At 38.6% G+C, this 26,079-nt stretch overlaps 1 protein-coding gene across 7 annotated transcripts; it reads left to right on the top strand.

The window, feature by feature from the left end:
• Window positions 1-421: 421 nt before the first annotated feature.
• On the top strand, window positions 422-18,979 carry LOC117986786 (PHD finger protein 14). Of its 7 annotated transcripts, XM_034973642.2 has the most exons (21): window positions 422-716; window positions 793-954; window positions 1,709-1,848; window positions 2,661-2,769; window positions 2,943-3,071; window positions 3,437-3,519; window positions 3,985-4,139; window positions 4,969-5,121; window positions 5,756-5,871; window positions 6,691-6,809; window positions 7,218-7,403; window positions 7,637-7,827; window positions 8,573-8,682; window positions 8,899-9,055; window positions 9,201-9,984; window positions 10,063-10,170; window positions 10,366-10,458; window positions 10,863-10,940; window positions 13,069-13,190; window positions 15,161-15,269; window positions 17,996-18,979. In XM_034973642.2, exons 1-21 carry the CDS (start codon window positions 707-709, stop codon window positions 18,017-18,019), a joined length of 3,138 nt encoding a protein of 1,045 aa, XP_034829533.1. In that variant the 5' UTR covers window positions 422-706; the 3' UTR covers window positions 18,020-18,979. The 7 variants fall into 7 exon arrangements, with proteins under 7 accessions (XP_034829533.1, XP_034829535.2, XP_034829534.2 ...); XM_034973644.2 differs by lacking the exons at window positions 15,161-15,269; window positions 17,996-18,979 and having other exon boundaries at window positions 8,905-9,055; window positions 13,069-13,370; XM_034973643.2 differs by lacking the exons at window positions 15,161-15,269; window positions 17,996-18,979 and having other exon boundaries at window positions 8,576-8,682; window positions 13,069-13,369.
• Window positions 18,980-26,079: the final 7,100 nt, after the last annotated feature.

Consider the following 26,079-nt stretch of genomic DNA (forward strand, 5'->3'; position numbering starts at 1 on the left):
ATTTCAAAACAAGGCACTCAATCTTCCAAAATTAAAAAAAATATCAGCCTACTGTTTATTGTGGCACTGCTAATGTTGTGGACTGTGGTCCGTGGTGGTCAACGGGACGCAAATAGCGCAGCCGAATGGGTAAACAGGCGTTCGTTCATACTTGCAATGGCATCTATTTGCTCTTAGTAGTGAGGGATGCGCTCATGACCGAGGTGGTATGAAGGTCACTCAGTTGACCAACCAAAATTAGTAGGTATCAATCCACGTCGTGGTTGATTTTTGGTTTACGGTCGATTTTAACATCAACTCAACCAAGGTGACCTCAAACAAGGTGTTGGTGATTGGTTTCAATCGTGTAGAAGGGCCTTAATGAACTAGCTGACATTTTGTAACGAGACATCTTTATTTTTTACTCTTTGGTTTACTGGTCTGTGGTTAAAGGTGGAAAAATTCGTAATATTCGTATTTCGTATGATTTTTCACAAACAAATTTCCTATTAAAATGCTATTAAATTATAAAATAGAGCCTGCGATATGTACAATGCAATAAAAGAATAACGTAGGAACAAAGAAATATATTTATTATTGTTAGCATTACAATTGCAATACAATTTACAAAGTGCAGTTATGACTTGTGAAGTTGTGACTATGATTTGCATTTTGCATGCTTTTTCTGATAATGTGAAAAAATAGCATTTGCATTTTGCGCTGCAAAATGAGTAATCGTAAGTAAACTTTTTCAAATTATTTAATAATTGTTATTGTTTTCCGTGCGGTTTTTAATGAAAAAATGTCCATCAGCGAGCCGAGGCTCTGCGAAACGGCAAGTGAAGCCGGTAGAACCGCAATCCTTATTGGATTTTGATCTTGGAGAGGGAGAGAGTTCAGACGACTCTGATTTCCGTATTGAAGACCACCCAGAGGAAAGTGACGACTACTCGATAAATAGCGATGACGACAAGAGTAAGAGACTTTTTTTAATTTATTGAATTACCAGCAATTTATTACAAAAATTTATGTGAATATTCAGTATTCACGTCTTTTATGTTACCATGGGATACTCTGGGATGAAAACCTATATTGTCATTCTCCAGACTGTAGGTAGCTAAAGCTATCTTTGAAATTTTCAAGGTCAATCTAGGGGTAGAATCATTAAAATTAAAGGTAACCGATAGACACTTTTTTGTATTTCTTTTATACTCACTAAACTTTTCGATAAGTACTTATAGACAAAACTAGCCAAGTGCAAGTTGGGCCTTGCTTTTTTATGAAAATTTTGTATGAAATATTTCATTATTTGAAGCTAGACAGTAACAAACTGAAAGAAAACCCCAAAAGTATTCGTTTTTTATCACAGCTTATGAACTACTTTATAAATTGTTGTTTCCAGTATTTGTTGTTTAAGTACAGTATATAACTATTTTGAAATTTAAATTTCAAATTCCTAAATAGTTTAGTTTCTGAAATGGACATCACTAAAACAGTCTAAAACTGAAAACTTTGACAGCCTTCTGTTTCTTTATTTACTAAAAATATATTCATACTTTACTCAGTGAGTTCTAGAGAAAATAAGAGAAAAGGGAAGCTCGATAAGTTTCGCTTCAACTAGACTATGCCTTTTCATTAATTTTGTTCATAGCAACATTTTTGTAGCTGTGATTAACCTAGTTGCAAATCTGAAGCGACCCTCAGACTGTTTAAATTTTTTTCATTGTAGAAGGGGCTACAAACACTGCCAGCTCTGAGGAACAGTCAGGTTCAGAAGGGGAGGATGATTATAAGAATACAACTGGAAAGCTTGGGGAGGAGATGTGCATTACAGATTTACTTGAAAAAGCCAAACAACAAGTGTTTAAGGTACTTTATTTAAAGGTTGTTTATAATTTCACCATAAAAGGTCATTTCATTGTATGCTCTCATGTTTTTTCTGTGATGATAGCACTGAAGCCTACAGTTTGCTGCAGAAAATAATGTACATCAGCCTTTAGAATGACAGTTCGGCTTTGTAGAGTGTTGTCTCAACAAAATAGGTTGAGTGTACTTACACTTGGCGACTTGAAAATTTGAAAACTTACACTTGGCATTCTTATTTAAGTTATTTGTCATCATAAAATCAGCATTGTATTCAAGTTTTATATTTTGTATTTTTTAAGCAATTAAATATCACTTAGTTTAACTGTGAATAAAAATATCGTGAGGAAACCTGCATGCCTGAGAGTTCTTCAAGGTTCTCAAAGGTGTGTGAAGTATGTCAATCTGCAATGGGCAAGCGTGGCTGACTATGGCCTTTCTTCTCAATCTAAGAGGAGACCCAAGCTCAATAGTGGTCTGGTTATGAGTTTTTGTGTTTGTATATTTTGATATCAATTTTATGATAATGATCATATAGGTTACACATATAAGCTACTAGCTGAGCTGGCGAACTTCGTACCGCCTAACAGTCGATTCTTTTTTTTTTTAATACTTACAATTTTTTAAATTTTTCTCTCCGTAAGAACCATCCTCGTACTTCAAGGAATATTATAAAAAAGAATTAGCGAAATCGGTTCAGCTGTTCTCGAGATTTGCGCTTAGCAACACATTCAGCAATTCATTTTTATATATAGAGATTTTATGATAAGGATCATATAGATTATAGGTTACAAATATGAGCTATATATTTTTTACAGTATCCTGAGCTAGCAAGTGTACTGATTTGTGCTGGTTGCTTGGGCTCAAGGAGTGATGATTACAATGAGATAGTAGAATGTGATGGCTGTGGTGTTACAGTACATGAGGGTGAGCTGTTTTGCCTAGTTGTAATCATTGTTGGTTTTTAATATTTTTTTCAGTGTACATCATTATTTTTATAATAAAGTTATATTAATATCCTAATTTATAATAAAGTAATAATATTTATCAAATTCAAAAGTAGGCAAATACCCAATTTTAATGTTAATAATCTATTGCAGGCTGCTATGGCGTATCCGATGTAGCCAGTGAGTCCAGCACAATAAGCTCTGCCTCCACGGAGCCCTGGTTCTGTGAGGCGTGCAAAGCTGGCGTCACTGATCCCAGCTGTGAACTATGCCCCAACAAAGGTACAGTATAGCGAGCAGGTGGGTAACCAGATGTTAAGCGATTACCGCCGCCTAAAACATTTGCAGCATCAGAGGAACCACAAATGTATTGCCAGCTTTTCAGGAATTTGTCGATCCATAAAAAAAATTCACAGTTTGCATATATGCATATCATTAATTTGCTGGCATTATCATATAATCTTTAACTGCTGAGATTCTTGCTAGCTCTCCTCTAGTAGAATCTACCTTGTGAATTGGCGGTAGTCTCAACTTGTCATAAGTGCCATAAGATGGCTTTCATGAAATATAAAAATTCGTTTTCATATATATTGTCTTTCCTAATGCTGTTAAAGAAATTCAGTTTAATAATAATATATCCTTTATAGGTGGTATTTTCAAAGAGACCGAAGTTGGAGCGTGGGTTCATCTGGTCTGTGCCCTTTATGTACCAGGAGTAGCTTTTTCAGAGGTATGTGTTGATTTTTATACAGTTTTCTATGGAATTAACAAATTTAGTTTTCTATTAGGCTCTATAATCCATACTATACTAAAATTATAAATGAGAAAGTGTGTCTGTCTGTCTGTATGTTTGCTAGCTTTTCACGGCCCAACGGTTTAACTGATTTTGATGAAATTTAGTACAGAGGTAGCTTATATCCCGGGGAAGGACATAGGCTACTTTTTATCACAGAAAATCAAATATCAGCTATATGTTATCGCTTTAGTTATGTTGTAGCTTTTGTCCCAGAAAATCAAAGAGTTCCCACGGGATTTTAAAAACCTAATCCACGCGAATGAAGTCGCGGGCATCATCTAGTATTTTAATAATTTCGAAATTCAATTCGAAAACATACTCATTTTGTTTGTGATTGGGTGGTGACTGAAAATGGTTCATGGCCACTGCGCTGGCTCAGTTCCCGTGTGTCGCCCCTAGGTGGAACGTCTGTCAGGCGTGACGTTGTTCGAGATGGCGTACTCGCGCTGGGGCGCGCGCTCGTGCGCGCTGTGCGCCGACGCGACGCTGGCGCGTACCGGCGTGTGCGTCGGCTGCGACGCGGGCCTCTGCAAGACGTTCTTCCACGTCACCTGGTGAGAAAACTTGACGGCTCTAATGTGCTTCCGAGACGGTCAGGCACGTAGATTTTTGCTTGAACCAAGCATTTTAACCGTTTACAATGTTTGCTTGATGCTTGAGTCAAGCATTTACGTGGTTGACGATTATCGATACGATTTTATATTTTTGCTTGATCCGACGTTCGGAAAGTGTTCGAGAAATGAGAAAAGTGCCGTGTGCTTGATCAAGCTGCTTGACGGTCGCATCAAGCAGCTTGATCAATCAAAACAAAACTACGTGCTTGACGTTAAGCTTCTTGACCATCTCGGAACCCCTTAAGAGTAGTAAAAATTTGTTGTGTAATTTCAAAAAACAGGACTGCCTTGCCAAAAACTAAACTAAAAAGTAAACATTTAAAAATCGTGCCTTTAAAAATGGTGCATTTAAAAATAATATAATCTTTCTATTCGTAATCTGGCGATAAGTTATTTTAATTCGTAGTCAAGATAGGGGCTTATTTAAGGGACCATTCAGACGACATGTGTATGTTCAAGTTTCAACATTTATGCAATGCATTAAGGTTGAATATGACAAATATCGTCTGAATAGTCCTCTAAAGGGGCCCTTTTCTTGACTATGAATTCCAGTGTTAGCAATGTTGTGAATTGTCAAAAAAGATCACACAATTTTTTACCACTTGGCAAGTTATACCTTGCCAAGTGGTTACTTAGGTTATGTTATTATTTATCAAAATTGGATGATGTGTAATCTGTACTGTTCGTCGGCAAAAAGCAGTCAGCCTTCCAAGGCTGTATGCGGCCCAAGCCGGCTGCTGCAAGCCTCTGACCGTTCCCTTGTATGCAGTGGTCAGCGCGAAGGCCTATTGGCCGAGGCGCACTCGGAGGAGGCGGAGCAGGCGGACCCGTTCTACGCGCACTGCCGCCTGCACTCCGACAAGGCGCTCGTCAAGAAGCGCAAGCGGAACTGGCTGGCGCTGCAGCTTAGAACGGAGAAGCGGTATACCTACATCATTTTGTATTGTATTGCTCTGTCCCTCGGAGCCCAACCTGGGACCTCTTACGTCTATTCCGTTCTGTTAAGAAGGCCGTTATGTTCGACTGTTCGGTATTACAGATAAGTGTAATATTTATTCCATTCTGTTAGACTGTTCTTACAATTCTCGAACAATGTGGAAAAATGTCCTGTTAAAGCGGTTACGCACTGCATGCGATCCGAATCCGTGAAAATACGTTCCAAAGTAGAACTATTTGTATGGTAGTTTACGCACTACATCCGTCATTCGCCATCCGTCATCCGATTTCTCTCAGTCTGTGAATCTTCAATTCGGAAGAAATTCAGACCGAAGTAGCCGTAGTTTTGTTTGTACAAACGCTTTCGCATTACATCGGATCCGGAGCTTGGATTTGGATCAGAGATCGGATTAGTGCAACAGCAATATCCGATTTCGGTCAGAGTTTTTTATATCCGTATTTTCACGGATTCGGATCGGATGCAGTGTTTAACCGCTCTTAGACTGCTCGAGCTATATTGACTTAAACAAAATGATATAATTGTTCCCAGACCAAACTGTTATACCTGATAGGTATTTTTTGTATGAACTATAATTTATGTTTTTCTTGAATCACGACAGCAAACAGGAGTTACAAAACAAAGTTAATGAAGAGGAGAAAAAAAGGATACAACGTAAATTGATCAAATACAGAAAAAAGTATTCACAACAGAAAGAGAACAGAAATCCACCTTGGGGTATGTATTTTGTTGTGCTGTACTCACCCAACCTAACCTAGCACAAAATTTTAGCCATGTATTTGACTGATAAGAAGGTGATGATGCCTATGCTCCAGTCTAAGGTGGAGCGCGCCTGCCTAGAAGGAGCTATTCCCTCTTCTATTGAAAGTCTCAATATTTGGAGTTGACGGATAAAACGGTAACCGAAAGGGTATTCCATATTCTAGCAGTGCATATTATTAGAATCGCTTGTTGTGTGTCAGTGGAACGATACCTCGCGGTTCGATAGTAAAATGACGAGGGGAGAACTAGATCAAATATATATCGCGACAGGTCGAGATGGTAATCGGAGTATGAGGCGAGGAGACGCTCAGCACACTCGCACAGTGCCTGTGGTGCCAGTGGTGTGCGGGGCGCTCTGATTGCTATCTCGACCTGTCGCGTACTATAATAGTTCTTTAGCACATTGAAGTATACCCTGTAGAATACCGACAGATAGGCAACCTTGCGCCGTTTATTGAAGGAGTGAAATATTGTGACAGTATGAATTTATGCTAATAAGAGAGAAATCCTGCAGTACGTAACATTATGTAAAAGCACGTTTACGAAATTACAGAAATAATATGCTCGCAAACCACCAATATGATAGGGCTTTAAAGCTGGCCATACACGATCAAGTTTACCGGTTAAGTTTGCAGCGGACTTGAAGCGGCGTCTGGCAATCAGTGAGTATGATGTCATGCACACTTAAAAGTGTATGGCTTGAAGTCTACTGCAAACTTGACGGTAAAGTTGCTCGTGTATGACCAGCGTAAGAAAGTGTAATTTTACGTTCAGTGCCGACGCAGAAGATGGCGCGCATGATCTACAGCAGCGCGTCAGCGATGCGAAAGTTCCAGCGCAAGGCCGAATGTATGGGCGTCGATACGCACGCGCTTGAGTTTCAGGACGCACAGGTGACAAAATAGTTCTTCTTCATCTAACCGTCCATTCTTGGCATAGTGGTCGTGGCTATGAATTCTCTTTCACTGCTGCTCGTGCGATCTTCCTCCAGCGACTTGTGTTGGTGTCCACCGTCTATTAAGTCCGTCTACCAATGGGGAACGACCACGTGGACGTGTGCCCTCCCCTCGACCTTGTACCACGCGGTGTTCGTACACCTCGTGCTATAAGGTCAAGTGGAGGTGGTACCACTTTTTCTCGTAATCGCCTTGAGGATTTGCAATAATTGTACAAGCGACGAGACCTTTTTTTTTCGTTCGGCTTCGTATAAGCTCTGTATGTAGTATATCCTTATTCTGTGCTATAACTTACATTTGGCGACATATCGCAGACTTTTGCACTATTATTATATCGTTCAACAGATGGCAGCACTAAAAGACGTGTCCAGACGTTGGCACGTGCCCCCCGCGTTCTCCGTAGAGTTCGTAGGGTACTACCTCGAGAGAAACACGCGCGTCACCTCGCTAAGGAAATCTCTGGAGAGACTCACTAAGGAGAATGAGAAGTTGGTGGCAGACGATGAGAAGTTACGAACGGATTATGATGAGGTCAGTAGTGCAAATTACTTTGTCTTTTTTTTGAAAGCGATCTCACCTGGTGATTATGCGATGCGGTCTATGTTTCTAGCTAAGACGTCACAACATGGCGGAAACTTGTTCCCTTTGTTAATTAGAGTCCACTCAGACGCATTACACATTCAGTGAAGTTGGCAAGAGGTGTAAAGCGGTAGCTATTTGCTTAATGTTGAAGTAATGATGACACGGTAAGTAAATATTCACAGGCCTCAAAGGAAAACACCAAGGCGTTAGAAAAACTCACATCAACGCGTCAAGGCCTCCAGAAGATCTATGATGCAATAGTGACGATACGGCCAAAGAAGACGTTGCCTGCTATACTGGAGGACACGCCCCTGTTGCCGCCCGTCGTAGCGCGCTCTACGCCCAAAGTGACACCGCAGCAGTTGCACAAACGGTAAAGTACACTTACACCAGTAAAATTGCAGAAACCCATCCCGGACAGTTTAATTTAATTTTTAATTTAATTTAAATAGTTTAATTTAAATTTAATTTACAAAATTAGCTCAGAATTTTCGTAAGAGCTCCATAACTCAACGGTTAAGGAGCGCATTGAATTCCGAAAGGTTCAAACACCACCTGTTGCACTATTGTCGTACCTACTCCTAGCATAAGCTTTTCGCTAAGTTGGAGGTGAAACGGGAATATTAGTCATAATTAACATGGCTAATATTCTTTAAAAAAAAATCCTGCTAGAATTTCGCAACTGCTTGGGAGAAGTGTAAAAGATAATTTAGATGTTGTTTGCTTGTATAATTTGCTTATGAATTATTATCGAGCAATATAAACAACTCTTATTTGTTTGAGCATGCCATATTAATAGCCTCAAGCCATTAATATGATCCTGAAACTGGAATTGCTTCCAAAGTTTGTAATTACAACAACTTAAGGAAGACTTTTATATCAACGCCAACTATGTATATGTATTCTTATTTCGTTTTCTTCAATTAAGGGAAAAATCTAAACGCTTTTTAAATTAACGTTATTCATCACGTTTTGGAGGAATTGAGATAACAGATTTTCTTGTTTGCTGAAAAAAAAAGGGGGAACGTATGAATTATCGCAATTGATTTGTTAAGACGGTGATGGTATAATGATGTGGAATGTTCAAAATTATTGTAAACTGTATGGTCGGTGGCCAGCAGGTCAATTTCTGTACCCACCGCGGCTGCACTTAAGATGGGCGTTGGTTTTCCTCTTAGCGACAACCCGGACGCTCGCCAAGGGAAGGTCTTGTCTACTTCGTTGGAAGGTCAGTACATTGTTTATCTTTATTTATTGTTGAGAATAATAAAACAGCTTTTTCCTTTTAACCCCGATAAAATATCTAATATTCGATAGACAAATACGATTCTTTTTTAACCAGCGACCATAGCTCAAGTAGACGCTTAATATTTGATTTGTTTCACTACAACGTTGTGCTTTGTTTGCACTGTAATCGTAATGTTCTGTGCGTGCTGGTCGCCAGCCACAGGCGCGCTGGCGGCGCGAGAGTGTGCCGTGTGCGCGCGCAGCAGCGAGCAGCACCTCATGGCCGCGTGCGACACGTGCCACCACCACTACCACCTGCACTGCCTGCGCCCGCCGCTGCAGCGCCCGCCCAAGAAGAGCAAGTTGTACGGATGGTGAGACTACCTTGTTTACTTTGTGAAATTCATAGCATTCAGCACTCAGGCGACGGCCCCACGAGATACTTTCTCTGAATTTCTGAACATTTTTAGCTACATCTATTAATTAGTTTTTAATCTCAGTCAAATTTATTTCATACAGGCAATGTTCCGAATGTGATAAAACCTCTGATTCGGAGCCAGAAGTTCTCGAAAAGAAAGTCCCTCGACGTTCGCGAATCCGATACAGCAAAGACGGAGCGATTATATCGGAACCACACAGCCCTGGCTCCTTACCGAACTCGCCGCCGCCCAAACCCAAACTGGAAAAGTCTCACAAGATCGAGAAACCTAAACTTAATATTCCAACAGAGAACTTATCGCCTATTAAAGTGACGATCAAACCATACGAATTCACAGAAGAAAACGAAAGTGTAGAATTGAAATTAAAGAGAGACAAAAGGCCAAAATTTAAGAAGGAATATGTGTCAACATCAGGCGGGGAAACTGAGATCTCAGCGAAGAAAATTCATAAGCGAAGTTTCACGTCGCCCATTTTGACAAATACTCCATTAATGTCAATAACACCAATAGTGGCTGACAGTCCGAATGATTCCCACAACGAACATTCAAATGATTCCGCTAACGTACCGCCGCAGAAGGACTCCACTTTGTACACCCAAAACTTGTCATTTTCCGCGTTACTAAACGATTCGAAGGAAAGAGACAGTAAAACCATAGAGAGTTCCATAGAAAGTACGCTCGCCAATCTATCTTCCGATATCGCGATGTACAAAGCGAATAGGAAACGAAGGAAGGAGAAGCACAGATCTAGATATTCTCCAGATCTGTTGCGTGCGCCGTCCAAATCACATAAACATAAGCGTAAGAAGAAGACCCAAGACATGGAAAATCCTGAACTTCCACATCCTAGGATCACAATTAAAGTATGATTTCTTATTCACATTTTTTACTTATTTTGTACTACCTATCGGAAAAGTTCCTGATATTCGTGGTCTTTTCAGATCAAGCCGATTCCGAAACCAGATGGTTCTTTGGATACACAGATGTTCTATGTGCCAACGGACAGCAATGATGGACCACCTCCTGCAGTTATTAAGAAACATCCTAAGGTAACGTTTTATATTAAAAATTGTTTTAAAAGTTAGACCATGGTTAAAATTTGTGATGGCTGAGCTCATTTTTGTTTCGAATTTTTTTTTATGAGTTACCAAAATTAAAAGCCTTACGGGCTTAGTCCAGTAGTGGAGTGCTATAGGCTATTAATTAAATGATCGTGATTGTAATATTGTTCATATATTTTTTAGCACACTGACGTAGAAACGCCGAAGACTTTGCTGAATCTACCACCGCCGCTGCCTCTCAACACTCCTGATCCTTTAGCTACCACGCCTGAAAACGTAAGTACAGTACACGACAGGTCGAGATGGCGACCAGGGCGGGGACGCCCCGAACACCCGCACGTCACCCGCGCTATCCCACACCGGATTAGCGCAGAGGCTGTGCGGGTGTGCGGGGCGTCACCCTGCCTCATACTCCGATTGCCATCTCGACCTGTCTCGTACTATATACATCTTGTCTTGAAGTCTAAGTTAAGGCTGAGATCTATAGAGCGCACGAGTTTGCTCAGACTTCGAATTGGACACGAAGGATTTCGGTACTTGCTGTTAGTGTACTGAAATATATTAAATTAAAGTCAATCAAAGCTGTCAAATAACGCTGTTTATATCTCAGCCTGAGTACAAAGGTCCGTTAAAACTTTACGAGAGAATTTTGTACTGAGATTTCCCCTATTATTTGCAAGCTTGCTAACGATAAGGATCCTAAGGTTCTTGCAAATCAGGAGAAAGCCGAAACACCTACAGAGTCTACAAAGCCAAAGGTAAATAGTTATTAATTCAGATGAATTAAGTCACAATTAAATGAACTTCAATTTATAGATAAACTTATTTTAAAATCCTCATTAATTAATTTTGTGTTTTTAAAAATCTCAAAAAAGTATTTCTATACTACATATAAAAAAGTATAATTGAGTCCTATTCAATAGGCGTCCGTCGAATTTAATTAATTAATCCGCATTTTCGACCTATTTATCAAGTTGAAAAAGCTTATTTTATCACACTGCGCACATTGGTACTGATTCTGAGCACACCTAGATTTTAGAATATTATCATCTTACATATGTAATATGAAAGGGGCAGACACAGTTTGACAGTTTTAAATTTAATTTAGAGCTGTCAAACCTCGCGACTTTAGCTGCCAGTCGTGAGCCTGTTTAAATTTATAGCGTGCACTACAATTTAGTCTTTGAATGTAAAATTCATGTCCTGTCCTTTCTTAGCAATATTAAAAAGAAAAAGATGCAGGTATTCTAAATTTATTTTAGAGAAAGACAACAGAATCGGTGCCATTATGGTCCTATAGTAATATACAGACTGCTATAAAATTGTATAACATGTTTACATTATTTAACCATTGAAAAATGTTATGTATTCTGGACACTTCTCTATACTGGGTGACTCTTTATCCTTGCGGGACAAAAATGTTATCTAAATATGTAAAAAGAAAAGCCCTTTCATATGATACCCTACTTGGTATTGTAATCTTACATTATAAGTGAAACAACTAATTATTTGTTCAAAAAAAATTTTTTTTTTGTGTTGTGACCTTGGTTTTCCGATTTTTTCCCTAATGTCTGCTGTAAGACCTACATACCTGTAAAATTTCATGATTCTAGGTCAACGGGAAGTACCCTGTAGGTATCTTGACAGACAAACAGACAACAAAGTGATTCTATAAGGGTTCCGTTTTGCCTTTTGAGGTACGGAACCCTAAAAATACGAATACCTAGCAAACATACATATTTAGCCAATAGAATCAACTGTACTAACTTATAGTGTTAGATAAATTACCAACTCATAGAGGTTTTTAGGGTTCCGTAGTATTCAACGTCTAAAACTAAAAGTCACCCAGTAGGTATACAAATTGTAACAAGGAGGTACATTTCAAGATCCGTCTGAGGGAAACTTTTTAAAGCATCTTTACCCTTTGTAGACGCTAACAATACGTGATGTGATAACAAAAGACAGTTCCCCTCGCGAGCCGAATAAAGGACCTAATGTGTGAAGTATGTCTTCCATAAAACGTCGCTCGCTCTAACTAGGCGATTGTTGTCTTGTGACTCGTGAACATCTACCACTGGATCATTTCGAACATGACATTTCTTTAGAAATTTCATCCATACTATCACTACCCATATTATAAATGCGAAAGTGTGTTTGTTTGTTGGTTTGTCCTTCAATCACGGAGCAACGGATCGACGTGATTTTTTGCATTGGTATAGTTAAAGAGTGACTCGATTGAGCGTCTTGTCGTGCAGGGCAAGGTGGAGGGCACCAGAGGGCGAGGAAGGTCACCCATGCGATGGACCGACCAAATTAAGTCTGCTGTGGGCGGTCCTTTGCACGAGTGTACCAGGCTGTCAGCCAGCAGGGAGAAATGGCGAATGCTCGTGAGGCATATAACATCTGCCCTCAAAGACGTTGCTTCGTGATGACCACGACCGCTCTGCCAAGAGTGATACGACAAAGAAGAAGATAGTTAAAGATCTGGAAAGTGACATAGCTACTTTTTTATCCCGAAAAATCAAGGAGTTCTCACGGGAATATTAAAACCCTAAATCCACATAGAGACTTGGGCATCATCTATTTGGTGTAGATATATGTAGCTTGCATCTAGGTGACGGACATAAGTGTATGTCGATACACACACACGCACACACATACAGACACATTTGTTACTTGTCTGAATACTATTGTAGACATAAACATGTTAACATTGCTTGACGTGTGTCTGCTTGATTGAAACGATCTTGCAACAGTGTCGTACGTCGAAGGACAAAATTGACAGACGAGTGGCACACGATTCAAGTGCGGTGTGAAATTATGCTAAAGCTGCTGGGTCCTATGGACATCGAAATAACTGAAAACTTTTTGTTCATATTTGTATAGCGTTCTAGTCGCGCCCGTAAAAGCGCGGGTGGCTCCGAGAGCGTCTCGACGAGCAACCCGCTCCCTCCCATGACTCATTGCGACGTGTGCAAGCAGGCCGGCGACACTAGCAATCTCGTCAGGTATGTCACATGCGCCAGGTATACACTAGGCAACAAATACTGTGCAACATATCACGTTCTAGTCGCGACCGTAAAAGCGCGGGTGGCTCCGAGAGCGTCTCGACGAGCAACCCGCTCCCTCCCATGACTCATTGCGACGTGTGCAAGCAGCCCGGCGACACTAGCAATCTCGTCAGGTATGTCACATTCGCCAGGTATACACTAGGCAACAAATGCTGTGCAACATATCACGTTCTAGTCGCGACCGTAAAAGCGTGGGCGACTCCGAGAGCGTCTCAACGAGCAACCCGCTCCCTCCCATGACTCATTGCGACGTGTGCAAGCAGCCCGGCGACACTAGCAATCTCGTCAGGTATGTCACATTCGCCAGGTATACACTAGGCAACAAATACTGTGCAACATATCACGTTCTAGTCGCGACCGTAAAAGCGCGGGTGGCTCCGAGAGCGTCTCGACGAGCAACCCGCTCCCTCCCATGACTCATTGCGACGTGTGCAAGCAGGCCGGCGACACTAGCAATCTCGTCAGGTATGTCACATTCGCCAGGTATACACTAGGCAACAAATACTGTGCAACATATCACGTTCTAGTCGCGACCGTAAAAGCGCGGGTGGCTCCGAGAGCGTCTCGACGAGCAACCCGCTCCCTCCCATGACTCATTGCGACGTGTGCAAGCAGCCCGGCGACACTAGCAATCTCGTCAGGTATGTCACATTCGCCAGGTATACACTAGGCAACAAATACTGTGCAACATATCACGTTCTAGTCGCGACCGTAAAAGCGTGGGCGACTCCGAGAGCGTCTCAACGAGCAACCCGCTCCCTCCCATGACTCACTGCGACGTGTGCAAGCAACCTGGCGACACTAGCAATCTCGTCCGGTATGTCACATAGAGCAAAAATGGCGAGTGAGAAGTTAAAATTAATGAATTATATAAAATTGATATCCATAAACATACTACTGTATTTAGTCTCGATTGCATAATTCTTCCGCTTAAACTTGTCGACAAAAGACAATCAAGGAGAAAGAAGAAAGCAACTCCTTTAAATGAAATTATACAGATATTTAAACATTCAAAACAAATTTTATTCCGTACAACTTTACAATTCAAGCAAGTACGAACTATTCTCGCAGCCAACTTTTTAGCGTTGCGTTGAGTTAAAAGGCAAGTTAAAAGGGAAATAGGAATTCTTCGGTTCGCTGCCAAGTGAAAATAGATGCATAAGAGTCTGTCCACATTTCATCGACGCGAAATCGTCTTGACTTGTTTGAAAACAACTTTGAATAAGCAACATTGAAGCATGATTTTTTTACTTTATTATTATTTCGTATCGTTTGCATTCATTCAATTGCTTTCATGTACACAATATTATCATGCAAGTATAGTTTGCGACAGGTCGAGAATGCAATCAGGATGGGGACGGCGCGGGATAGCGTGAGTGACATGCGGGGCGTGCGTCCCCCCGCCTTATACCCCGATTGTCATCTCGACCTGTCGCGTACTATACATGATACATATTTTAAGTTCCATAAATCTATCATCAACATGAGTCTTTAAGGCATTGCAAAATAATAATAATTATTGTTATTGTTATTGAATTAACCCAGGTTCGCACGGGGGGGCGCTTTTTCATAGAGAAAATATGAATCTACGTTGTATTGCAATTTACTGTACAGTCTACACAGTACACATAGTATACTTTCCTTTTCCTCCTGATATGTTTTGAGCTTTTGAATGATAATGAAATCCTAATAATTGCACTTAGAAATGTAGGTTTTTAGGTTATAATTTTTTTTACCGAAATCGAACTTAGTAAGTTTTAGACTCCAGAGAGACGCGAGGTTTGAATGCTGCCGGTTCCGTAGTTTTTGATATGTATTTGAAAATTATTATATTTAGAAATTTTTCTTAAAGTGTAGGTAAAATAAAACTTTGTATGAGGAAGTCTAAAGTGATTGTTCTTATTTAGATGCGACGAGTGTAGCAAGCGGTACCACTTTACTTGTCTCGAGCCGCCGCTGAATAAGAATCCGAAAAAGCGCGGCTACTCGTGGCATTGTGCCGACTGCGATCCCACTGTGAGTATTGGATTTTCGGTCTGAGGTAGGAGCTTGTGGGAAATTTTGTGTGTAAACATGTCATGTGCTTTGTAGATCTTCCGGTAAGTCATCAATCTCAAAATTATATTTCTTTATGTTTATGTAATTAATGTGGCTATTTGGCATGATGAGGGAATATGTCAAAAATAAGTTATTTCTTGGGAACTATCAAATAGAGGGTCTTCCAAAATTCGTAAAATCCACATTCGCTGCTAGTTTTAAGTTTGCTAAAAAAGGACGTCAAATTACAAGTACGTCAAATGTTTATTTCATTTTTTTCATTTTAATGTATATGACGTCACATTTGTGTATTTAATACAAGCTGCCATACTAGGCGAGCGTTTTGACGTTTGATACAAAGTCGCTGATGTGACTAGTAGTCATCATCCTTATTTCTACACAATCTTTAAACTAAACTAAATTGACATTCATATAAATGTAAAAATGTAATGCTATCCTTTTCTACAGGAAGCATTATGAAAAGATAGCAATATTCTTTAAATCTGTTATATTAGTCTAGAGATTGTTTACACTAGAATCATTGAGGACTGTATTACTTATGTTTGAAAATAAATAATGGTGCTTATTTTGTTCTCCACAATCACTTACCTAAACTAAAATGTCCAAATATAGTTACTTCTATCCCTTTCATAATGTTCTATGCAGAAAAGGATAGCACTGTATTTAGACCTGTGAATGTAGTTTAGTTTACAGATTGTTTGCAACAAAATAAGCAATATTCAGGCAGGCGCGGCCGTGACTAATAGATATTTTTGGAAACTGGCCAGAAAAGGCACTAAAACATTCAAGCTTTTATCAAATAGGTACTCATTTCATAGAAGATTTCCCACTAGCTCTCCAACTGTTTTGTTTTATTGTTCCAACTTCTCACTACGCTGGTAGCAGTGAAAGAAAAAAATTCAGTAGAAATTTATACAGAAATTTTACAATTTCCATTTTGCATAAATGCTCTCGAATGAATTCTTTTCATTTGGATTATATTTTTTTAAAACTTGATTGGACGGTTCTGGGCAAACCGGATTCTTATTTGTGTTCACTTTATTGAATAAATTGATTGTGCTGAAATAACCACTTTTTTCAATGAAGTGGACCATATAATTTTAATTACATTTGGAGTTTAACGGTCTTAATTAATAATTTTAATTGCAGTTGAGTTTCGGTCTTTATTGTAACGTGTGTAATATTATGGACAAGAAAATGTAATGTAACTCCGGTGTCACGTTTCTAACTTGAAAATTTAAAATTTTTGTGGTTAGTGAGACTTTGGTCCGCAATGGAATAATTTACTTAATAAAAAAAACCGGTCAAGTGCGAGTCGGACTCGCACACGAAGGGTTCCGTACTATCGTACAAGTTACCTACCTTATACGATAAGTACTTAATACTTTTATATACTTCAGTTTGTGATTTAGTAAATTAATTTTTTCGTAAACACATTTTTTTTGTGATGTAACCACAAATTCACGGTTTTTGAATTTTCTCCTTTACTTGTGCTGTAAGACCTACTTACCTGCCAAATTTGATGATTCTAGGTCAACGGGAAGTACCCAATAGTTTTTCTTGACAGACACGACAGACGGATAGACAGAGAGACAGACAACAAAGTGATCCTATAAGGGTTCCTTTTTTGATGTACGGAATCCTAGAAAAAATCCATTTCTTACAAAAGTGCAACTCCTATAAAATTCGTAGTAGGTACAATAAAATTAATGGAAGCTATTATGAAGGTGGTAAATAAAGCTTAACTAGTTTCGGGCAACGAACATTTTAAGCTCGGCGAGCTGTCTTAATGCGAGCGTCGGCGATGCTAATTATTATTATTATTAGCGTTGAAAATACCACGACGTTTTACGCCTTAGTTTTAGAAAAGGAGCAACCGGTAAACTTTTTAAGAGTGACTGTTTTTATAGCGAAAACAGAAAGTGATGAACATCGGGCTTTTGGATGACATTTTAGGTTTGTAGAGCGTTGTCTCTGTCACTCATACCTGTCTGTCTGTGTGTCTGTCTGTCTGCTGGCTTTTCACGGCTCAACCGTTCAAGTGATTTTGACGAAATTTGGTACAGAGATAGCTTGCATCTTGGGAAGGACATAGGCTACTTTTTATCCCGGAAAAACAAAGAGTTCCCACGGGGTTTTTAAAAACTAAATCCACGCGCACGAAGTCGCGGGCATCCTCTAGTACCAAAAATATAGCGCGGGGTCTGTGACATTCGATTTTAATAAATGCGTTGTCGTTAGCTTTGTCCCAGTGTCCCAAGTGTTTAAGCATATGACGTAATGACAAATCTAATATGGCCGATATGACAAACACAAATACGACTTGAAAAAAATAACTATGAGATAAATGCATCATGAGTTTGATATCAAATGCAAAATTCTGTTGTGTAGATTCCAAGAATATATAAGTAATCTTTATATATCAAAATATACCTAAACTGTGCGTATTTAACAGAGTTTTTAAGGGGAAGTATAGTCCGTACAAAATGACTTCTCAATGGCGCCTATTTAACTCTATAGGTCAACTGTCATGTCAAAAGTGAGGTTCACCTTTAAAATAAGGACTAAAAGTCTACTTTTGTTAAAGTGGCGCGCGAGAAGCAATTTTTGCGCATTATATTCGGGTTTTAGTTTTTGAAATTTGCTTTGTTATTAAAACAATATTTTCTCGTGTTATGTTACAGGACTTGGAAGACAATAACAACTGAAGCAGCTGGACGTTATGCTTTGGGAGTTTACGAGCATTTAAGAGTATTAAGTGTAGTTTATAAGGATTAAATAGTATGATGTGTTAGATACCTAGATTTAGTTCTTTTGCGAATCACTTCATTTCAGACCCCTCAAAGAATCTCTCATAACACGCTGAGTGACTTAGAGTCCGTAGACTAGCCTCGCTGTCAGTGTCCTCAGCGCCGTTGGACGCTCAATTGAAATTGGAAATTATTTATTAATCACTTAGTTACACAGAATTTTTACAAAAACAATCATCATCATCATCATGATCAACCCAACGCCGCCGGCTCACTACAGAGCCCGGGTCTCCTCTCATAGTGAGAAGGGTTTTGGCTATAGTCTACCACGCTGGCCAAGTACGGATTGGCAGTAATAATTACATTACAAAAACAATAATAATTACTTATCAGCGAAATATGTATGTGCAAACGAAAACACAAAAAAAACGATAGAGCTGCATTAGTGTAACACTCTGTCACAATTAGAGAGGATGAATTGTTTTATATTAGGAAATCAGCCAAGTGCGACCTGACAGACAGACAACAAAGTGATCCTATAAGGGTTCCTTTTTTTCTTTTTGAGGTATTGAACCCTAAAAATGAACTTGATCATCGGCTTTGTCGAAATTAATCCTAAATTATTATTGCAACGTGCAAGTACATTGCGAAATAATTTCGCAAATCGGTCTATCGTTTTGCTTATTTAGGACTCGCCTAGACGCGCCCTAAGTGAAACAATCGAGGTCAAAACTTAGATTGAAGTCTGTCTATATAGATATTTGCTAATATCTTTAGTCTGTAATCTAAGTTGGCTTAAGTATTTGGATGCGACCTTGTCTTTTTTATTTTATTGTAATATCGATTGATAACTATTATTTTGTTGCATTATTGTGCTTCTGTTTTATCAAAAGATTATATAAATATTATCGAAAGATATTCATTGTGTTTTTCTCAATACGCCCAGACGGAGCCCCAAGCAACACTTTTTAGTACTGGAAATGCATGCAGATAAATTATAGTACGCAACAGGTTGAAATGGCAATCGGGGAGGGAACGCCCCGCATACCCGCACAGCCCCCGATTGGTATCTCTACCTGTCGCGGACTATAGGCATGTTATAGATACATACTTAAAGATTTTTGACGTCAAATTATAGAAACAGGATTTTTGTAGGTAAGTGTTCGAATCATGTGGTTATTTAAATTTTTATTGTTCTAACAAATCATTTTCCAAATTTTACTAATATTGTGTACAAATATTAAATGGTCAGTTCCAAAAATAAAAAGCGGCAACACTCATAGTGATCTCATTCGCAATCTAGTAACGAATCCCCTACTTTAGAGGCGAAAAATTGCATTACTGAACAAGAAGTAAATAGACTGAATAGTAATGTAAATAGGCACTACGGCAGCGGCGGCGTGGCGTTCCTAGATCCTGATAAGTGATCACAATATTATATTCTAAACAATCATATTATGAAAACCATGTTTTAGGCTAGGATAGCGAAAGGACAACAGTACAAAAGGGAACAACTCGAATTCGACTTTTTCAGGAGAAGCAAAAATATAACTTTTTAATGATTTATAGTAGGTATTTCGCATCTATATAATCGTTACTTGTTTTTGAATTTGAGTTATTCTCTTATTAACTTGAGGCACTGATATTATCGGATTTAAAGAAAAACCTACTTACATCCATAATCATATGAATGATGTCGCACGCACAAGCTACTTGGGGTACCTACCTAGTCAAAAAACATTTCAGCTTTCTGCGTAGTGCTTACAAGCAACTGCAACATCTAATTAATTAAATAGACACATGAATTTAAAAGTAATTACGTTACGTAGGTAAAGGGTAAAAGAAGTTTCTCGTTCAAACTTCTTCACGGTTCGTAGTTTCATACAATCTCAGAATATTAAACTTTCCAGTCCATCGATTGTAAAACGCTTTCAAACTTAAGAATTATGAACGTAACATGATGGCGAGTTCTAAAGGATATTAGGTACTTCTAAGTTTCAATACTAAAGTGTATGAGGGTACTAAATCTTGAACCTCAAAACTTGGTCTTCTTTATTAAAGTTTTCGAGTAGCGCATGAAAACAATCACTTTCTTGAGTTAGACCATAGACGTCTCTAACGGTGTGCCAAAAGCTTTTCTTACAAGTTATATATGAACGAACGAAAAGTGAGCGTATACCTTATTACATAATTAAATTCTATTTTAACCACTTTCAGAATAAAAAAGTTTGTTAAGAATTGTCACTAGGATGTAGGTATATAAGCACAGTATATAATATAAGCCTACCGAATACATACTTAATTCTTTCAAAGAGCAATACAGAGACTGCTTAAAGCAATCACGACTACAAGTTGCGACTCATAGTTGCGACTGCATGGATTTCTGTCAGTAAAACACTGCCAAATTAATCGTCACTCATTATTCATCAATCACACGAATCTGGCAATCGTTTTAGTAACCGCTGACAAAAGTCAAACTTCTATCGCATCTATTGAAATCCAAACAGACAGTTTATGTATTTAGGTAAATAATGGATTTCTGCCAGTAAACCACAGTGCCAAATAGGTCGTCACTCGTCATTCATCAACCTACCCACGAATCTCGCCTAACGTTTAGATAACCGCTGACAAAAGCCAAACTTCTATCGCTATTGAGTATAAAACTTAATCACAAGGGACGGCGTTTGTAAGAACAAAGCCCCTAACTTGCGTTAGTGATTGTTCTTTCTATTCCTCTCAGAAACTCGTACAAAGAACGAGGGAGCTAAAGTTTAGGGCGCAAGATTTAGTAGGTATCCCTCCTTATATGTTCTGAGACGTATTTTACTGTAAAACTTAAAACTCTTATAGTTTAATAGGTACCTACCTACTTAAACTGCGAACTCAGGTGCAGCGAAATAAGCTCGTCAGTAGAAAGTCCCTGACCTTCTGGGTTAGATATATTTTTGTAGGTACCTATTTTTCATAATTTGGTTTATATATCGGATTATTTAGAAAATAAGTTTCGTCCGCAGTTAACGTAGGTATCACCCTGTTATCAAGGCTTCTGATTCTATAATACAACTTTGGTACTTACCTAATTACTTACTGTAGAGGCCAAATAAAGGTATCTGATTCTTTCTTTACATAATATGTCATTTTACCGATGCCAGAGTTATGATGAAATTGAGTGCAAAACGCACCAATAAATAAAAACTTCGTAATATGTAGGTTAACATAACATAATTTGTGTAGGTAGGTACCTATAATAATATATATCCTTTTAAGATTATCATAGTATTTCATATTCTTTATATTATACCTACCAACACAGTTTGACTATTCGCGTCTCATTCTGATGAGAAATACGGGGCGCGCTTGCTTTCTCTCGCAATTTAAAATTTCAAATACGGTGAATTTTTCAGCAGTAGGTAGACGTAGGTACCTATAGCCAAAATAGCTACGCTTTGAGATGCTCTCTTGGCGGTTATTAACAGACTTTTCCCGCAAAGGGTTCTTATTAACATTTAATATTTATTCCGAGCTATTTTTTTTTATATCGTACTTAAATATACGAGTACCTACCTACCTAAGTTTATTCTGCAAATGGGGGCTGTCAACCGGTGCCCGCATGTGAAGCTAGTATAGCCACCTTGTCTCACCCGCGAGTGTCAAATAGTGGCTAAACAGTTGAACCTGACTTGAAAAGTTAGTCTGGGTGTAGGCACCTAACTTTTACGTTACTTGAAAATTTATCCCTAAAAACCTTGTGTGTAACGTGCGTAGGTACCTACCTAATTAGGTTCTTATGATTCTATATGATCTACTACTAGGTAGACATGATCCTTCATATCTTATTACGTAGGTAATAAGATATGAAGATCAATTAGGTATAGATACTAGCACTAGTATTCACATAGAATTACAGCCACAACTCCACAAAATCACGGTCGACTCTTGAAGCGTTGGAGTGGACGCCTCCAAGACTCCTTGAGAAAAGCCAGGTCGCATCTACAGACGTCTTACAACTCTTAAAGCAAGCCGACTTCGTGCCGTAATCCTAGTTCTTTAGAAAATCAGTGTGGAAAAGGAACATTTTAAGAAGTTTGGCGTCACCTATAAATAAAAGTAACAGGTAGGGGCTAGGTAAGAAAATAGACTTTCTTTGCAAGTTCAAACAACTTCTATAACTAAGGCAAAAAATTAACGTATTAAAATTAAACTTCAAAGAGAAGGCGAACGTTGGAAAACTCGGCGACATTCTTTACGCAAATAGACTTTGAGTCCTAAAGGAAGTGCTTTTAGAGGCAAAAATATGAGTTAATTAAGTAGGTAGGTATATATATAAAAATCTTTGCAAAGCTCATACCTTCGGTAAATACCTACAATCGTCTGTTTGTTCATGTTGCACAATGAGAGACAAGATGGAGCGCGCTTGCCTAGAATATGCCTATTCACTCTTAACTTGAAGGTGCCCATATTAAAAGTAGAAGAGAAAACTGATGCCGGAAGGGCGTCTTCGTAGCGGTTCGAATTAGAAACGAGGAGACAAATCCCTTCATACGTGTCCGTGGAGTTTCGACTACGAACCTACTGGTGCAGACCTTGACGATTCTATACATAATAGGGCAAACCTAAGTACCTTAATGAAATATGCGTTTCTAGATTGAACGGTTAGAGCAATACGTTTATATGTCAGTTAGTCAGCTTCTCCATCTATAATAAGTAGGTATACCTATAAGTACAGATTTATTTTCCTTCCTACAGGCCTATGCCTATGCCTAAAAGTGGCCCTTTTAAGCATAGGCATAGGATGAAGTAGTGGGCATCATTTAGTATCAAATCTATGTAGGTATGTATATAAAAGGAAAAGGTGACTGACTGATCTATCAACGCACAGCTCAAACTACTGGACGGATCAGATAGCTATTATGACGTAGACATCCGCTAAGAAAGGATTTTTTTAAAATTCAGTCCCTAAGGGGATAAGGTTTGAGATTTATGTAGTCCACACTGATGAAGTCCCAGGCATACCTAAGCTAGTAAAAGCTAGAAAATCCCGAAAAACGTACCTAGTGGCTGTAAAATCAAATTCTTTTATAAAAGCGAAGAGGAAATTCGATTTAGCAATCATTGAATCCTGTTGGGAGAGCGCAGGTGTTGCCTGGATGTGTTCGTTTCCCGTCTAATGAGCACTACATTGGCAACTGAAAACTGACATATATCCACCATTCACCAATGAGGAGACAAAAGTAAGGATTTGCAGGAATTGTATTTTCTTCGTTAGTACTTACTTTCTTTTTATTCATAGGTATTGAATTACAAAATGATGCAGAGGACTTCAGACAGTGTATTTATATGTAGGTACAAGTTACCATGCCCCAAACATGACTGGATATGATAGTACGCGACAGGTCGAGATATCAATCGGGGAGGTAACGCCCCGCACACCCGCAAAGCCCCTGCGCTAACCCGGTGCGGGCGAGCGCGGGTGACATCAGGTGTGCGAGGCGTCCCCCCGCCTCTACCCCGATTGGCATCTTTACCTGTCGCGGACTATAGGCTACCCGTATCTACTACTATTAAATGCGAGAACAAATAAAAATTCAATAACATTTGGTTTAGCATGGAATGAAACTATAGGTACATGGTAATTAATACGTCAGAACTACAGGCCCAATTTATCTACTTGTCCCTCCTTAACTTAAAAAAATATTTTTACTTTTATATTTATCTTATAACTACGCATTATTTCTATGCTAAGTACACTTCACTTCCATTTTCATTAACAATGTAGGTACCTATACCACAGATCTACTCTGCTACATAGTAAAGCGAGGTCTTGGATAGGTACCTACGCGTAGAGCACGAACAAAAAACATGCGTCTCTCGTAAGTCGTAGCTCTCGTAGCGAAGGGAGTCCTCGTAGGTATAGTCTACGGATCATGATGTTCCGGGGTCAGTACTCAGTACCCGTAGTATAAGATTTTACGTCTCACCAAACGTTGCTAGAATTCGAGAGTCGAAACACTTCCGCGTTATAGTAAACTGGATCTTAATTTAAAGCCAGCTCAAGTTTGTCTACACATCTACAGCCAGCGTGCCAAGCGGAAACGTTGCGAAATTAAAATCAGTGGCATTGAATTGATTGACTTGAATTCAAGGCTCTTTAGGTCCATTTTACTTTGATGTTATTTTGTTTCGATTCTCGAATTCTAGCAACGTTTGGTGAGACGTAAAATCTTATACTACGGGTACAGGCCAAAAAGTATTGGACTTTTCTGTAAAAAAATATGCAGTAGCATCCCAAAGTTGGTAAATTGGTGTCTTACACACTCCTTGCCTCAGTGAGCATGTAATTTTTTTTTTCGATAATTTTTTAATTACTTCTCGCATTAGTATTTTATTGAAATTTCGAATTCTACTTTGCCTTCGCTCCATTTCATTCTATTATAGATAAAATGAATATAACATTATAGTCTTTTCAACATTTATGCTAATGATGAATGTACCGTATTCTTTATTTTATTTTATTGAAAACAAAAAGTACCTACCTCAAATAATGGAAATAAATTGAATGATAGCTGATTTTTATTGGTCATTAGAGCTTAATTATCATTATTAATGAACCTGAAAATGTTTGCTACTTTGTCTGCGTCGATTCAGGTTTTTTTACTCACATAAGAAGTCCTTGTTTTCCTGGAATGGAAGCTTCTTAGTTACCTTATAAAACATATTCCATTATTTGTATTTATCGGCTTTAAGTTAATGTAATTTTCAATATTATCTAAGTGTTATGTTATGCAACATTTTTTACGTCTGTATGGAAAAATTTAAAATAGAGACGACGAGAAATGCTCTCGTTTTCCCGCAAGGCCACTAGTAATAAATACCAACTTTCCTATTCCATTTCCTCTGGTTCGAGGGTCTATGAACGTAAAATCTAGTAGCAGTGACCCGTAATAGCCTAATCTCATTTTTTACGACCCTGTAAACGCGGTTTGAATATCTTGTTTTAGGTACTTTTCGACAATTGTGATTTAGTTCCTAGGTAGGTATAGGTACTATGTATTATTCTGTAATAATAACACTTAGTATAATTTATAGGTACTACTTATCCATACTAATATTATAAATGCGAAAGTGATTTTTTTTTTTAACTCTCCAACTAAGCGTGAAGCTTGTGCTAGGAGTAGGTACGACAATAGTGCAACGGGCGGGGTTTGAACCGTCGACCTTTCGGTTTTCAGTCCAATCCTTTACCAGTTGAGCTATTGAGGCTCTAACAAAGTCGCGGGCATCACCTAGTAATATTATAAATGCGAAAGTGTGTGTGTCTGTCTATTTGCTAGCTTTCTACGGCCCATCCGTTTAACCGATTTAGACGAAATTTGGTATTGAGATAGGGACAGAGACCCGTCCCTATCTCCCCTTATCGACTTCTTATCTCCTACCCGTATCGATATTATCCTAGAAAATCAAAGTGTTTTGAATTTCAAATGTTTCAATAGAAAGTATAACTTATATTACGAGTTGTCTCAAGTAAATAGCATCTTGTATATATTCTACAGTTTACACGCGAAGAATTTTGTAATTATAAAGAGCTCTTGGAATTGATGTAAACGTAAGTTGAGAGATAACCCGGCCTCCTCGCCAAGACCTCCCGAGAGCTGATGGACCATTTTGTAGAAGTGCTTGATCAACGCTGAATAAGTTTACAAAGTGGTTCCTCTGCGTTAGCTAAGTATGGCAAACTGGACCTTCTAGCTAGTCCGTGATGGGTTCACGATTTTTAGTTTTTACTCCACTTAAATAATATAATTTAGCGATAAGGCCGCCTATTGTACATGCTATCTTTGTTATATGTCTATTGTTTTGGTTTTGGTGTACAATAAAGCATATTTTACTTTACTTCGAATTTTTATTTTTTATTCGAATAAATAATTCTCAAATAAATCTTTATCTGTACCTATTTCTTAGCTCTTACCATTGAGCTAAAGTGCTTAAGTACTTAAAAAAATTATCTTGCAATTCGCAAA

This window comes from Maniola hyperantus, chromosome 12 (assembly GCF_902806685.2).
Source record: "Maniola hyperantus chromosome 12, iAphHyp1.2, whole genome shotgun sequence".
Classification (NCBI taxonomy): Eukaryota; Metazoa; Arthropoda; class Insecta; order Lepidoptera; family Nymphalidae; genus Maniola; species Maniola hyperantus.